The following is a 13,455-nucleotide window of genomic DNA, read 5'->3' on the forward strand; positions in this document are numbered from 1 at the left end:
GCATGCGCGGGCGCCATCTTGCGGGTCCGATGCACACAGCATAGACGCTGATGTCGGCATCGTATGTGGGTGCACACAGGTCCTTCAGGCACTACGCATGCGTCGGCATTTGTGGACTCTCCACACCGACTGCGCAGGTGCGGGCGTCCTGCATCACATCCGGTCACCTGACCGGCCGGGGCTTTATACAGCGCTGCTAGTATTGTCATGGCAGCCGCTCCTTTAGCAAAGACACGGTGTGTGTCTGCTTCTACCACTTGGCCACCAACGCCGGCCCCCCCAACCACGAACGCTACCAGCAGACTGCGGATGTGAGAACACCATCTATCAGATAAGTGACTCAGCGTCCCCATTATACTATATCTTTACACCAGTTTCTTTTACAGTTTAATCTTGGTACACCACTGCCCTCATTACATCTAGAATACTGGACCTGTATAGCTATATTGGGACTGTATCTATACACTGGCAGGTAGCGCATCCATTACAAAATTACCCACTATAGACCTACCTGACAATCCACTTACCCTATATACGTCTGTTCCCACAGCTATATCCATGTGCACCATCCATATTCTGGGGACATTTGGTGTATTTTTGCTTGATTAGTACTACATTCAAATCGGCAAGTATATTTTCGTTACCTGGTTATACTCTATATGGACTCTATATAGATTTAACTCATAGATCTATTTCAAATATCTCCTTTAGCTAGTCTTATATGTGCGCTCCATACTACGCCGACTGGCCTGGCACACTGTGTACAACGGAAATACTAAACTGGCAAGTATAACACAGTCCAACTTTTTACCACCCACCCCATACAGACTTAACAGATAACTCACTTTTATCTATTCCTACAGCCACACCTATATGCATGCTCCACGATACGGCGACAATTGGTTCCCTATACTCTTATGATTAGCAGTAAAAACATAGGTTGGCAAGTATGTTATAGCCTTTTTCCACCTAGATACATTGTAGCCATTGGTGATATTCTTAATTATCTCTCATTACCTTCCATGTCCCATCATTCTTTTAGGACATTTATTTCTGGCTGATATCCTCAGCAACACTGTAGTGCAGCAGTAAACTAGGAACTTCCCACTAGGGTATGTTTTAGCATCTTTATCGTCTCATCCTCTAGCTCCATCGCATGCCATACCTATCTCCATACCTCCCGATTGTTTGTTTCTTTTGTCCTCAAATCTTAGGAGCACTGACATCATTTGTTCCATTTTCAACTTGTTTTTGACTTGGTTTTCTGACATTGTTTCACCGAATTGTATATATGTAAATATGATCTGTATATAGTTACTCATTTGTTTTTATGTCATTTATTTCAGCGATACTGTGATCAAGGCCACGAGCTGGCCGAAATGTCTTATGCCTATCGCTTCACCTCTGTATTTTACTGCAACACTGGTTTCAATAAACTTTTTCACCTGCAACAAGCATTTTCCATAGTACGAGTGCAGTGATTTATATCTGGATATTACATGGTCCTGTAAACGTGATGAAAAAGTGCTACAAATCCGCAGCGGCCAATCCGCTGCGGATCTGCAGCCAATTCCGCACCATGTGCACATAGCCTAATTCTGACCCTAAGCCTAATTCTGACCCTAAGCCTAATTCTGACCCTAAGCCTAATTCTGACCCTAAGCCTAATTCTGACCCTAAGCCTAATTCTGACCCTAAGCCTAATTCTAACCCTAGTTGCAACCCTAACCCTAGTTCTAACCCTAACCCTATCCCTAGTTGCAACCCTAACCCTAATAGCAAACCGAACGCTAATTGCAACCCTAAGACTAACCCTAGTGGAAAAATAAAAAAAAATATATTTTCTTTATTTTATTATGTTCCCTACCTATGGGGGTGATAAAGTGTGGGGGGGTGATATACTATTTTTTTATTTTGATCTCGGTGATAGGTTCTATCACAGTGATCAAAATGTACCTGGAATGAATCTGCTGGCCGGCAGATTCGGCGGGCGCACTGCGCATTTTGGAAGATGGCGGCACCCATGGAGAAGACGGACGGACACCGGGAGGGACACCGAAACTCGGTAAGTATGGGGGGGTGACATTGGACGGCGGGGGGAGAGGACGGAGGGGAGCAGAGGACAGGACAGAGGGGAGGAGAGCGGTGGCGGGGGCAGATCGTGGTGTCCAGCCATGGCCGATATTGCAGCATCGGCCATGGCTGGATTGTAATATTTCACCAATTTTCATTGGTGAAATATTACAGATTGCTCTGATCGTTTCACCTTCAACAGCCAATCAGAGCGATTGTAGCCACAGGGGGGGAGGAGGGGGCGAAGTACCACTCCCCCTGTCCCTGCTGGTTGGGTGAAATTACAGTTAACCCTTTCACCCGATCTGCAGGGACACGATCATTCTGTGACGCAGCATATGCGTCACAGGTTGGATTGGCACCGACTTTCATGATGCATACGCTGTGTCACAGGTCGGGAAGGGGTTAAACCAGTCAGTTACTGACAACAAGTAGCTGGTCAGTTACAAACAACAAATACATTCACTAATAACAACTAACTTGTCAGTTACTAAACAACAAATGATCTTCTGCTAGAAGGGGACAATACAAATATCTCGCTGAGGATCTGTTTATACCAAGGAAGGTGACGGGCACAAGGGGGCATTCTTTGCGTCTGGAAGAGAGAAGGTTTTTCTACCAACATAGAAGAGGATTCTGTACTGTTAGGGCGGTGAGAATCTGGAATTGCTTGCCTGAGGAGGTGGTGATGGCGAACTCAGTCGAGGGGTTCAAGAGAGGCCTGGATGTCTTCCTGGAACAGAACAATATTGTATCATACAATTATTAGGTTCTGTAGAAGGACGTAGATCTGGGGATTTATTATGATGGAATATAGGCTGAACTGGATGGACAAATGTCTTTTTTCGGCCTTACTAACTATGTTACTATGTTACGATGTATGGGTCATCTGGTTGGACATTTAAACTTCAATGACCTTATGCAAACTCCATACAGTAAGGATATACTGAATATTAGAACTGATTGAAACCATATCAGTATATCAATAATTAGTATTAATTAATTGTAATGTTTGAAACCATTAACCCCTTTACCCCCAAGGGTGGTTTGCACGTTAATGACCGGGCCAATTTTTACAATTCTGACCACTGTCCCTTTATGAGGTTATAACTCTGGAACGCTTCAACGGATCCCAGTGATTCTGACATTGTTTTCTCGAGACATATTGTACTTCATGATAGTGGTAAAAATTATTTGATAGTACCTGCGTTTATTTGTGAAAAAAACGGAAATTTGGCGAAAATTATGAAAATTTCGCAATTTTCCAACTTTGAATTTTTATGCAATTAAATCACAGAGATATGTCACAAAAAATACAGGTCCTTCTCAAAAAATTAGCATATAGTGTTAAATTTCATTATTTACCATAATGTAATGATTACAATTAAACTTTCATATATTATAGATTCATTATCCACCAACTGAAATTTGTCAGGTCTTTTATTGTTTTAATACTGATTTTGGCATACAACTCCTGATAACCCAAAAAACCTGTCTCAATAAATTAGCATATCAAGAAAAGGTTCTCTAAACGACCTATTACCCTAATCTTCTGAATCAACTAATTAACTCTAAACACATGCAAAAGATACCTGAGGCTTATATAAACTCCCTGCCGGGTTCATTACTCAAAACCCCCATCATGGGTAAGACTAGCGACCTGACAGATGTCAAGAAGGCCATCATTGACACCCTCAAGCAAGAGGGTAAGACCCCGAAAGAAATTTCTCAACAAATAGGCTGTTCCCAGAGTGCTGTATCAAGGCACCTCAATGGTAAGTCTGTTGGAAGGAAACAATGTGGCAGAAAACGCTGTACAACGAGAAGAGGAGACCGGACCCTGAGGAAGATTGTGGAGAAGGACCGATTCCAGACCTTGGGGAACCTGAGGAAGCAGTGGACTGAGTCTGGTGTGGAAACATCCAGAGCCACCGTGCACAGGCGTGTGCAGGAAATGGGCTACAGGTGCCGCATTCCCCAGGTAAAGCCACTTTTGAACCATAAACAGCGGCAGAAGCGCCTGACCTGGGCTACAGAGAAGCAGCACTGGACTGTTGCTAAGTGGTCCCAAGTACTTTTTTCTGATGAAAGCAAATTTTGCATGTCATTCGGAAATCAAGGTGCCAGAGTCTGGAGGAAGACTGGGGAGAAGGAAATGCCAAAATGCCTGAAGTCCAGTGTCAAGTACCCACAGTCAGTGATGGTGTGGGGTGCCATGTCAGCTGCTGGTGTTGGTCCACTGTGTTTCATCAAGGGCAGGGTCAATGCAGCTAGCTATCAGGAGATTTTGGAGCACTTCATGCTTCCATCGGCTGAAATGCTTTATGGAGATGAAGATTTCATTTTTCAGCACGACCTGGCACCTGCTCACAGTGCCAAAACCACTGGTAAATGGTTTACTGACCATGGTATTACTGTGCTCAATTGGCCTGCCAACTCTCCTGACCTGAACCCCATAGAGAATCTGTGGGATATTGTGAAGAGAAAGTTGAGAGACGCAAGACCCAACACTCTGGATGAGCTTAAGGCCGCTATTGAAGCATCCTGGGCCTCCATAACATCTCAGCAGTGTCACAGGCTGATTGCCTCCATGCCACGCCGCATTGAAGCAGTCATTTCTGCCAAAGGATTCCCGACCAAGTATTGAGTGCATAACTGAACATTATTATTTGATGGGTTTTTTTGTTTGTTATTAAAAAACACTTTTATTTGATTGGATGGGTGAAATATGCTAATTTATTGAGACAGGTTTTTTGGGTTATCAGGAGTTGTATGCCAAAATCATCAGTATTAAAACAATAAAAGACCTGACAAATTTCAGTTGGTGGATAATGAATCTATAATATATGAAAGTTTAATTGTAATCATTACATTATGGTAAATAATGAAATTTAACACTATATGCTAATTTTTTGAGAAGGACCTGTACTTAATAAGTAACATTTCTCACATGTCTACTTTACATCAACACAATTTTGGAACCAAAATTTTTTTTTTGTTATGGAGTTATAAGGGTTAAAAGTTGACCAGCAATTTCTCATTTTTACAACACCATTTTTTTTTTTTAGGGACCACATCTCATTTGAAGTCATTTTGAGGGGTCTATATGATAGAAAATACCGAAGTGTGACACCATTCTAAAAACTGCACCCCTCAAGGTGCTCAAAACCACATTCAAGAAGTTTATTAACCCTTCTGGTGCTTCACAGGAATTTTTGGAATGTTTAAATATGAACCTTTAACTTTTTTTCACAAAAAAATTACTTCAGCTCCAATTTGTTTTATTTTACCAAGGGTAACAGGAGAAAATGGACCCCAAAAGTTGTTGTACAATTTGTCCTGAATACACCGATACCCCATATGTGGGTGTAAAGCACTGTTTGGGCGCATGACAGAGCTCGGAAGGGAAGGAGCGCCGTTTGACTTTTCAATGCAGAATTGACAGGAATTGAGATGGGACGCCATGTTGCGTTTGGAGAGCCACTGATGTGCCTAAACATTGAAACCCCCCACAAGTGACACCATTTTGGAAAGTAGACCTCCTAAGGAACTTATCTAGATGTGTTTTGAGCGCTTTGACCCACCAAGGGCTTCACAGAAGTTTATAATGCAGAGCCGTAAAAATAAAACAAACATTTTTTTCCCACACAAATTATTTTTTAGCCCCCAGTTTTGTATTTTCCCGAGGGTAACAGGAGAAATTGGACACCAAAATTTGTTGCCCAATTTGTCCTGAGTACGATTATACACAATATGTGGGGGGAACCACTGTTTGGGCGCATGGGAGGGCTCCGAAGGGAAGGCGCGCCATTTGGAATGCAGACTTAGATGGAATGGTCTGCAGGTGTCACATTGCGTTTGCAGAGCCCCTAATGTACCTAAACAGTAGAAACCCCCCACAAGTGACACCATTTTGGAAACTAGACACCCTAAGGAACTCATCTAGATGTGTTGTTAGAGCTGTGAACCCCCAAGTGTTTCACTACAGTTTGTAACGCAGAGCCGTGAAAATAAAAAATCTTTTTTTTCCCACAAAAATTATCTTTTAGCCCCCAGTTTTTTTTTCCCAAGGGTAACAGGAGAAATTGGACCCCAAAAGTTGTCCTATTTGTCCTGAGTACGCTGATGCCCCATATGTTGGGGTAAACCCCTGTTTGGGCACACTGGAGAGCTCGGAAGGGAAAGAGCACTGTTTTACTTTTTCAACGCAGAATTGGCTGGAATTGAGATCGGACGCCTTGTCGTGTTTGGAGAGCCCCTGATGTGCCTAAACAGTGGAAACCCCCAATTATAACTGAAACCCTAATCCAAACATACCCCTAACCCTAATTCCAACGGTAACCCTAACCACACCTCTAACCCTGACACACCCCTAACCCTAATCCCAACCCTATTCCCAACTGTAAATGTAATCTAAACCCTAACCCTAACTTTAGCCCTAACCCTAGCCCTAATCCTAGCCCTAACCCTAGCCCTAATGGGAAAATGGAAATAAATACATTTTTTTTTATTTTTCCCTAACTAAGGGGGTGATGAAGGGAGGTTTGATTTACTTTTATAGCGAGATTTTTAGCGGATTTTTATGATTGGCAGCCGTCACACACTGAAAGACGCTTTTTATTGCAAAAAAAATATTTTTTTCGTTACCACATTTTGAGAGCTATAATTTTTCCATATTTTGGTCCACAGAGTCATGTGAGGTCTTGTTTTTTGCGGGACGAGTTGACATTTTTATTGGTAACATTTTCGGGCACGTGACATTTTTTGATCGCTTTTTATTCCGATTTTTGTGAGGAAGAAGGACCAAAAACCAGCTATTCATTCATTTCTTTTGGGGGAGGCGTTTATACCGTTCCGCGTTTGGTAAAATTGATAAAGCCGTTTTATTCTTCGGGTCAGTACGATTACAGCGACACCTCATTTTGTATAATTTTTTTATGTTTTGGCGCTTTTATACGATAAAAACTATTTTACAGAAAAAATAATAATTTTGCATCGTTTTATTCTCAGGACTATAACTTTTTTATTTTTTTGCTGATGATGCTGTATGGCGGCTTGTTTTTTGCAGGACAAGATGACGTTTTCAGCGGTACCATGGTTATTTATATCTGTCTTTTTGATCGCGTGTTATTCCACTTTTTGTTCGGCGGTATGATAATAAAGCGTTGTTTTTTGCCTCGTTTTTTTTCTTACGTTGTTTACTGAAGGGGTTAACTAGTGGGACAGTTTTATAGGTCGGGTCGTTACAGACGTGGCGATACTAAATGTGTACTTTTATTGTTTTTTTTTTTATATTTATTTAGATGAAGAAATGTATTTATGGGAATATTTTTTTTTTTTTTTACACATTTGGAAAAAAAATTTTTTACTTTTTTATTTTGTCCCAGGGGGTGACATCACGGATCGGTGATCTGACAGTTTGCACAGCACTCTGTCAGATCACCGATCTGACTTACAGCACTGCAGGCTTCACAGTGCCTGCTCTGAGCAGGCTCTGTGAAGCCACCTCCCTCCCTGCAGGACCCAGATCCGTGGCCATCTTGGATCCGGGGCAGGAGAAGGCAGGGAGGGAGGTAAGACCCTCGCAGCAACGTGATGACATCGCGTTGCTGCGGGGGGCTCACGGAAGCCCGCAGGGAGCCCCCTCCCTGCGCGATGCTTCCCTGTACCGCCGGCACATCGCGATCATCTTTGATCGCGGTGTGCCGGGGGTTAATGTGCCGGGGGTGGTCCGTGACCGCTCCTCGCACATAGTGTCGGATGTCAGCTGCGATAGGCAGCTGACACCCGGCTGCGATCGGCGGCTCCCCCCCCCGTGAGCACTGCCGATCGCATATGACGTACTATCCCGTCGGTGGTCATAGGGGCCCACCCCACCTCGACGGGATAGTACGTCTAATGTCAGAAAGGGGTTAAAGATAACTTACTACACAAACAACAAAGCTAACTTTAGCCTAACAGCAACGCTAGCTTTAGCCCCAACACTAAAGGTACCTTCACACATAACGATTTTGTTAACGATATCGTTGCTTTTTGTGACGTAGCAATGATATCGTTAACGAAATCGTTATGCGTGACCGACCAACAATCAGTCCCCTGCTGGGAGATCGTTGGTCGCTGGGAATGATCAGGACCTTTTTTTTGGTCGCTGATCACCCGCTGTCATCGCTGGATCGGCGTGTGTGACGCCGATCCAGGGATGTGTTCACTTGTAACCAGGGTAAATATCGGGTTACTAAGCGCAGGGCCGCGCTTAGTAACCCGATATTTATTCTGGTTACCATTGTAAAAGTTAAAAAAAAAAAAAAAACAGTACATACTCACATTCCGGTGTCTGTCACGTCCCCCGGCGTCAGCTTCCCTGCACTGACTGTCAGCGCCGGACGGCCGTAAAGCAGAGCACAGCGGTGACGTCACCGCTGTGCTCTGCTTTACGGCCGGCCGGCGCTGACACAGTGCAGGGAAGCTGATGCCGGGGGACGTGACAGACACCGGAATGTGAGTATGTACTGTTTTTGTTTTTTTTTTAACTTTTACAATGGTAACCAGAATAAATATCGGGTTACTAAGCGCGGCCCTGCGCTTAGTAACCCGATGTTTACCCTGGTTACCCGGGGACTTCGGCATCGTTGGTTGCTGGAGAGCTGTCTGTGTGACAGCTCTCCAGGGACCACACAGCGACGTCGCAGCGATCGGCATCGTTGTCTATATCGCTGCAGCATCGCTAAATGTGACGGTACCTTAACTATAGCACTTACCCTAACCTGCCTTATCTTTTTTTTTACTTTATAACAAGATCGCTGACTGACACAGCTGTTGCCAGCAGCTCTTGTAACACTGTTTCTCCACTAATCTCTCACAGGAGATTTGAGGAGAAACAGCGTTTTTATGAGGCAGATCGCCCGGGAAAGTTTGTTGCTATAACAAAGTTTCCTAGTGATGTCTCATTGGCTTCTGTGATGCTGACATCATCAGGACCTGAACCAATCAGGTCTCGATAAAGTCAGAGGAAGCGTTATAAGGTACATGGGGGTCCTGATGAGCACAAAACCGCCATCCATAGAGAAATGTCGGTGCTGCACAAAGCCCTGCTAGCGCCGACATTTATCTACCGTTGGCGATCACGAAGCAGTTAAGGGTCCCATCATTTCTCTCCAGGCCTATTTCATGAGTTTTTTATTTAAAAAAAAAAAAATGTGGAAGCATGGTTGAAAAGCAATGTCTGACTTTCATTTTCATACATTTTTATTATTACTTTTGTCAGATTCAAGTTATTTCTGTGACCATTGTGGGTTTTTCTGTCATTAAACGATGGGTACCAACAATTTTGACCACGTATGTACTGTAGGTGGAATGAATATTTTGACTCCACAGCCACTTTCTGGAAATTAAAACAAAGTGGATGTTGGAGAGTGAAAATTACATATTTTCCATTTTATTACCCAGCACATAGTGCCCAGATTGTGCTTCGGGAGACACACACTGCAAATTAAGTGGATTCTGATCATTCTAATATTGCTAAATCTAGGGATCTTATTGGTATATGCACATGTTGTGGATTTCCTGCAGATCCGCAGCATTTTTTTCCATGCAGAAACGCTGCAGATCCACAAGTGATTTACAGTACAATGTAAATCAATGGGAAAAAAAATGCTGTGCTAATGGGGTGGAAAAATCGACACAGAAAACACAGCAGATTCCATGTCAATTCTTTTTGCTGATCTGCAGCGTTTCTGCACCCATTCAATAACAGAAATCTGCAGGGGTAAAAAACACCTGAAATCCGCAGCAAATGCGCAAAAAAAAGCTGAATAAACGTGCAGATTCTGACCTGTGTTTTCTGCCAAGAAATGCAGAATCTGCACAGAAAATTCCACAGCCAAATCCGCAAATTGTGGATATAGCCTAAATGTTGTTTGAGCACACTGCAAGACTCAGAAGTGAGAGCGGATTTTGCTGGATTGGTTTATAGAAACTCTGTTGCTTTTCAACAGCCTTTGAGCCACTAATACTGTGGGAACCTCTGTTTTTCCATTGACAGATGATGGACCTGAGTGGGGACTTGTTTTTTGTGAGATGAGAATTGGTATTATTTTCGCCTAAAAAAAAGTCACAGAGAAAAAAGCAGAGATGATTACCTGCTGAAGCCTCCAAACAAATGCACTGTATGGGTGCAGCGGACCCGATTAATGATGGCAAAAACACAGGAGCAAAAAATACCGATGAAACAACCACTTTCAATCCAGTGTTGGCTGTTTGGTATTAGTGCACAAAAAGATAAGAGATAATAGTCTGTATGTGGCATTGTTCACACATGCAATGCAGAGCATCTGGTTTACAACCTATTACTAATGCACATACAGGCGGGCCGCCCAGTGCTATTATTTTCACCTACATAACATTGATTGGTTTCTTTTTATTCTATATTTGGGAGGCAGAATGAACAAACAGTTAAACATCACGCACTACTGGCTCATCCAACACTGTTTTCTATTAGACTGTGAACTGTCATTGTCTTGGTAAATAATTAAAGTTTATTACATAGCTTGCCATTTTTATGGACAGTTTAAGTAAAAATGTTCAAAAATATAAAACTCAAGGATACTTTATTAAAAAAAAAAATTGTTTTTTATCTTAGCAGATGACTGTACCAGGAGATTAGAGGGACAGCTGACATCTTCAATCCTACAAGATACAACTGAAGTGATTGCTGTTACTCCAGATATATCATCATCCATTCACAGCAAAGATCTGTCATCTGATCCTATGAAACAGGTCCCATCTTCTGATTCATTACTGACTACTAAGGAAAATCAAAGCCACAAAAGAGGCATTAAAAAACAAACTGCTCCTAAAGCAAAGAAGTCATTTTCATGTTCAGAATGTGGGAAATGTTTTAACAAGAAATCAGATTTGGTTTATCACCATAGGACTCACACAGGGGAGAAGCCTTTTTCCTGTTCAGAATGTGGAAAATGTTTTACGCAAAAAGGAAATCTTGTTGCACACCAGAGAACTCACACAGGGGAGAAGCCTTTTTCCTGTTCAGAATGTGGGAAATGTTTTAACCAGAAATTGTATCTTGTTAGTCACCAGAGAACTCACACAGGGGAGAAGCCTTTTTCCTGTTCAGAATGTGGGAAATGTTTTAGCCAGAAAGGGAATCTTGATGAACACCAAAGAACTCACACAGGAGAGAAGCCTTTTTCATGTTCAGAATGTGGGAAATGTTTTACCTGCAAAAGGAATTTTGTTAAGCACCAGAGAACCCACACAGGGGAGAAGCCTTTTTTCTGTTCAGAATGTGGGAAATGTTTTAACCAGAAATGGTATCTTGTTATTCACCAGAGAACTCACACAGGGGAGAAGCCTTTTTCCTGTTCAGAATGTGAGAAATGTTTTAACCAGAAATCATATTTGGTTACTCACCAGAGAGCTCACATAGGAGAGAATCTTTTTTCCTGTTCAGAATGTGGGAAATGTTTTAACCAGAAATGGCATCTTGTTAATCACCAGAGAACTCACACAGGGGAGAAGCCTTTTTCCTGTTCAGAATGTGAGAAATGTTTTAAATGGAAAGTGCATCTTGTTAGACATCAGAGAGCTCACACAGGAGAGAAGCCTTTTTCCTGTTCAGAATGTGGGAAATGTTTTAACCAGAAATGGCATCTTGTTAGTCACCAGAGAACTCACACAGGGGAGAAGCCTTTTTCCTGTTCAGAATGTGGGAAATGTTTTAACCAGAAATCATGTTTGGTTACCCACCAGAGAACTCACTTAGGAGAGAAGCCTTTTTTCTGTTCAGAATGTGGGAAAGGATTTAACCAGAAATGGCATCTTGTTAATCACCAGAGAACTCACACAGGGGAGAAGCCTTTTTCCTGTTCAAAATGTGGGAAATGTTTTAACCAGAAATGGCATCTTGTTAGTCACCAAAGAACTCATACAGGGAAGTCTTTTTCATGTTCAGAATGTGGGAAATGTTTTACCTACAAAGGGAATCTTGATGAACACCAAAGAACCCACACAGGAGAGAAGCCTTTTTCCTGTTCAGAATGTGGGAAATGTTTTACCTACAAAGGGAATCTTGTTAGTCACCAGAGAACTCACACAGGGGAGAAGCCTTTTTCCTGTTCAGAATGTGGGAAATGTTTTACCTGCAAAGGGAGTCTTGTTAGTCACCAGAGAACTCACACAGGGGAGAAGCCTTTTTCCTGTTCAGAATGTGGGAAATGTTTTAACAGGAAAGCGCTTTTTGTTAGACATCAGAGCAGTCACTCAGGGGAGAAGCCTTTTTCATTTTCTTAATGTGGGAAATATTTTACTTGGAAATCAACTGTTAATAAACATCAGAGATGTCAGTCACATAGGGGAGAAGCCTTTTTATGTTCATAATGTTGGAATAGTTTTTAAATACAATTGAATCTTCCTAAATGGGTTGTCTCTTGTCGTTCTTCATGTTTGCTGACAAAAGGATAAAACTAAACTTTATTAATTCCAAATGTAAAACTATATCCATAATTCCCCCCCTGTAGGTAGGTTAGTAGGTGACTAATAGAAAAAATGTGTACCCCACAGTTCAGTATATAGGGTGAGGTGACGTATACATACTCACTCTCCACGCCTCTCATTTCTACAGGTTTCATCGTCCTCACCAAAGGCGACTCATCAGGACACTATTTAATAATAGATATAATTAAATATAATTATATCTATAATTATCTATAATATAGATTCAAGTGAGACTAGACAAAAAAAAAACTAAAATCATGTATCATGTTATTGGAAACAGTCAGAAAACCGGCCACATATTGGCAGACCCCATACCTCAAACTATATACTTTGTAAGTTTATAAGCCATTCCAGTGTCAGGAATAGATAGTATGTGAAAATACAGTATAATTCTTGTGTTTTTCTCCTATAGGGACTGCCCTAGTTTAGTATTGTAACAGCTGTTAATTAGTAGTGCAGACAAATTGTCCTAGACTAAACTCCGTTTTCAAACGGCCCAAAAAGTACCTACCACTCAGGGAAAACTTAGCTGCTCCAAAGATCAATAGCAGCTTTTAACTAATGGCCATGCTGCGGTCTGTCAAGGAATGAGTGCAATATCGTTATAAAGACAAGGGATGTGTGCAATCATAGTGTCTGGAAGATCTGTGCCATTCTTTAGTATGAATATGGAAATTAAGTGTTCCCTGAGCGGTATATACTGTATTTTCACATATTTATTCCTGACACTGGAGTGGCTTATAAACTTACGAAGTATATAGTTTGAGGTCTGGGGTCTGCCAATATGTAGCTGGTTTTCTGACTGTTTCGGATAACATGATACATGATTTTAGGGTTTTCTTCGTCTAGTCCCGCTTGAATATAGTTCAA

At 42.0% G+C, this 13,455-nt stretch overlaps 1 protein-coding gene across 1 annotated transcript in view; it reads left to right on the forward strand.

The window, feature by feature from the left end:
• LOC138663023 (zinc finger protein 605-like) overlaps positions 1-12,507 on the forward strand; it is a 90,845-nt gene extending 78,338 nt beyond the window's left edge. The window contains exon 7 of the mRNA XM_069749075.1: positions 10,712-12,507. Coding sequence (XP_069605176.1) covers positions 10,712-12,381 — 1,670 coding nt within the window. The 3' untranslated portion in view covers positions 12,382-12,507. The remainder of the gene's footprint in view (positions 1-10,711) is intronic.
• The last annotated feature ends 948 nt before the right edge of the window (positions 12,508-13,455 follow it).

This window comes from Ranitomeya imitator, chromosome 2, assembly GCF_032444005.1.
Source record: "Ranitomeya imitator isolate aRanImi1 chromosome 2, aRanImi1.pri, whole genome shotgun sequence".
In the NCBI taxonomy this organism is placed as follows: Eukaryota; Metazoa; Chordata; class Amphibia; order Anura; family Dendrobatidae; genus Ranitomeya; species Ranitomeya imitator.